The sequence below is a fragment of the Terrapene carolina genome, unplaced genomic scaffold (genome assembly GCF_002925995.2).
Source record: "Terrapene carolina triunguis isolate 2854851 unplaced genomic scaffold, T_m_triunguis-2.0 Scaffold136, whole genome shotgun sequence".
NCBI lineage: Eukaryota > Metazoa > Chordata > Testudines > Emydidae > Terrapene > Terrapene triunguis.
Window position 1 is genome coordinate 34449 of NW_020664487.1, and position 2849 is coordinate 37297.

The 2849-nt window shown below is 54.5% G+C and overlaps 1 protein-coding gene across 1 annotated transcript in view; it reads right to left on the minus strand.

Annotated features, from left to right (window-relative positions):
* Positions 1-440, minus strand: part of COPS4 (COP9 signalosome subunit 4) — a 13489-nt gene extending 13049 nt beyond the window's left edge. The window contains exon 1 of the mRNA XM_026653346.2: positions 336-440. Coding sequence (XP_026509131.1) covers positions 336-409 — 74 coding nt within the window. The 5' untranslated portion in view covers positions 410-440. The remainder of the gene's footprint in view (positions 1-335) is intronic.
* Between the last annotated feature and the right edge of the window lie 2409 nt (positions 441-2849).

Genomic DNA, 2849 nt, shown 5'->3' on the forward strand with positions numbered 1-2849 from the left:
TACCCTCCACCCCTCCTAATCCCCTTTCCCCATCTCCTCTACCCTCCGCCCCCCTTTCCCCATCTCCTCTACCCTCTGCGCTTCCTGATCCCCTTTCCCCATCCCCTCTGGCTTTGTCCCTCTCCTCACAGCCCCTTCTGATCCCCTTTCCCCACCTCCTCTCCCCACAGCCACCCGCCCCAGCCCCGATTTCCTTTCCCCACAGTCCCTCTCCCCATCCCCTCTTCTCCTGCCCCTCTCCCCACAGCCCCACTCCCTCTCCTGCCCCGCTCAGCCCCAGCCCCAGCCCCGCCCCCCGGCGCTTTGGCCTGAGCCCCGGGCCGGCCGTCACTCACTTCCCCGCCAGGTCCTTGTGGGAGCCGCTGGAATTCATGAGCTGGGCCAGCTCCTGCCTCACCGCGGCCGCCATCTTCCTGCGCCCCGACAGACAAGGAGGGGGCGCGGTCCTCCAGCTACCGGCGAGAGGGAACCCGCCCCGTCCCTTTGTATCATAGAGGAGCAACGGCTAGACTGGCCCCTGTCCCTGCGAGAAGGGTCACATGACCCCTTCCCCTCTCCCGAACGCTGCCTGCTGCCAGCCAGGTGCAGCCTCTCTGCGATGCGGGACGCCAGTCGCGGCGCCTGCCGCTGAGGCGGGAGTGGGTTCGCACGCTGACCCGGGGGGGCTACACGAGAGGAGGCAGCAGAGCCTCTACCTGGGAGGGGACCCTCAGCCCCCTTCTCCCTCCGGGTCCACGACTACTGGTTCTGAGCTGTTTCGTCCCACCCCACTTGGCGAGGGGGCCAGTCCAAGAGTTGCACCCCCGGGTTCAGAGGCTGGGCCTGGAAAAGCGGCGTCTTCTGTCTAATGCACTCATGGACCAGAGCGGGGAAGGGGAGAGGGAGGGAGTTGTCTCCTTCGCGGGGCCTGGGCCTGATTCGTGGAACGTGTATCGCTCTGGTTTGCTGCTCAGCTCTATTTCAGTGGTGTTAATAGCCTGTCCATCATACAAATGTTATCAGAAGATTTCAGACTTTACAGAATTTATTTTCCTTTTCTAATTTTTTGGTATAGAGTTTATGATAGTTGGAAAAGCAGCTTAATAATCATACGTTCCCTATTTTTAGGGTTACCAGATAGCATTTGTGGAAAAAACAGGGCAAGGGGTGGGGGGTAACAGGCGCCTATATAAGAAAAAGTCCCCAAAAACGGGACTGTCCCTTTAAAAACGGGACATCTGGTCACCCTACCTATTTTACCAATGTATAATTGAGGTCCAATGATGTGTACGTCACAAGAGCTGAGCACCCACTTCTCCACTTATTTTAATAGAAGTAAAGTGCTGGGTACTCCATTTACTTAAATGGGTGACAACACATATGCCAGGGGCTGCCCACAGGCAGTTTTTTTCAGGACTGGGCTTCAGCTGGGATCATGAAAATAGACGAAGTTTATTTTTTATTCATGCACTAACACTAAGGATGCAAACACTGCAGAGAAGTGTTTTAATGGAGACAACAACAATATATCAGTTGGGTTAAATCATTTCAGTTAGGATTTCACTACATTTTAAATTTGTACAGTTAAACACTTAAAATTTAGGAAATGGGCAAGAGATAGTATTGCTCCTGTTCCAGTCTTCTGAATTAACTCTCCAGTTTTCTCACTCTTGTGCTTTACTGTGGAAATTTCTAGGGTGTGGAGGTGGAAAGCCATTAGTCTCAAAGCTGTGAAGCAAGATAAATTGTGCTATAGCATATTTAGCAAATCACAATGCAAACGACAGAGAAGTAAACAGAGGAGGTGAGAAAAATGCAACCACTGCGTTATAAGTTATTGAATGTTTCGAGGGGAGAGGAAAATTCCCTTGTTTGCCCACACCCTATGGAGAGTACCTATGATACAGAAGCTGGACAGAATAAGTACATTTCCCTTGCAAGAGGGTGTAGGCCCATGAAAAACTGGCATAGCAACTCAGTACCTCACACTTGCATAACACCTTTTAACCAAGGAGGATCACCTTACAAAGTGCTTACAAAGCTGTTACCCCATTTTATAGATGCAGAACTACCGTATTTTTTTTACAATGACTTGACTTAAACAACAAAGAGTCTGGTGGCACCTTAAAGACTAACAGCTTTATTTGGGCATAAGCTTTCGTGGGTAAAAACCACTTTTTCAGATCCTTGTTGTTTTTGTGGATACAGACTAACACGGCTATCCCGATACTTGACTTAAACAGGTTTCTTCCCAGCAATGGTACCAGCGATGAGTGGATGACTGCAGTCTAGCGGGCTGGATGGGGTGCGGTTCAGCAGTGCCCAGCAGCGAGCTAGGAGCGGAGGTCACCGGAGGGATTGCACTACAATGCATCACTACGGCCAGGGCTCTCCCCACTGTTCTTCAAGCCAGGGAGACGCTGGCTGCACAAGTAGCGGCGCCATCCACACGCACAGCCAAGCGCCTCCCTCAGTCTCCCAGCCCGGCCCTGCCCCTTGCTCCCCGCCCACGCAGCGCGGTCGCCAGCCCCGCGTTGGGGTGCAGCGAGACGTGATGTGGTCACGCATCCGGAAGCGCCTTGTGTCGCGGCAGGAAGGAAGCGCCGGGCATACAGGGGGGGAGGAGGAGGAGTTGCGCTCGCGCGCTCGCTTGGTGACGCGAAGTCGGTTGCCAGGGTGTCGCTGCGCATTATTATGGGATGTGGCGGTGGAATGGCGCTGGGCGCGTGATTTTGAACAAACACGGAACCTGTCCCTGGTGCTGCCGCTGCTGAGAGCGGAGCGCGAGCCCAGGGGGGAGGAGGGGGCAGCCGCGGCGCGAGCCCGGGGGAGGGGGGAGCGCGAGCCCGGTGAGTGTGAGCGCGGGGGGG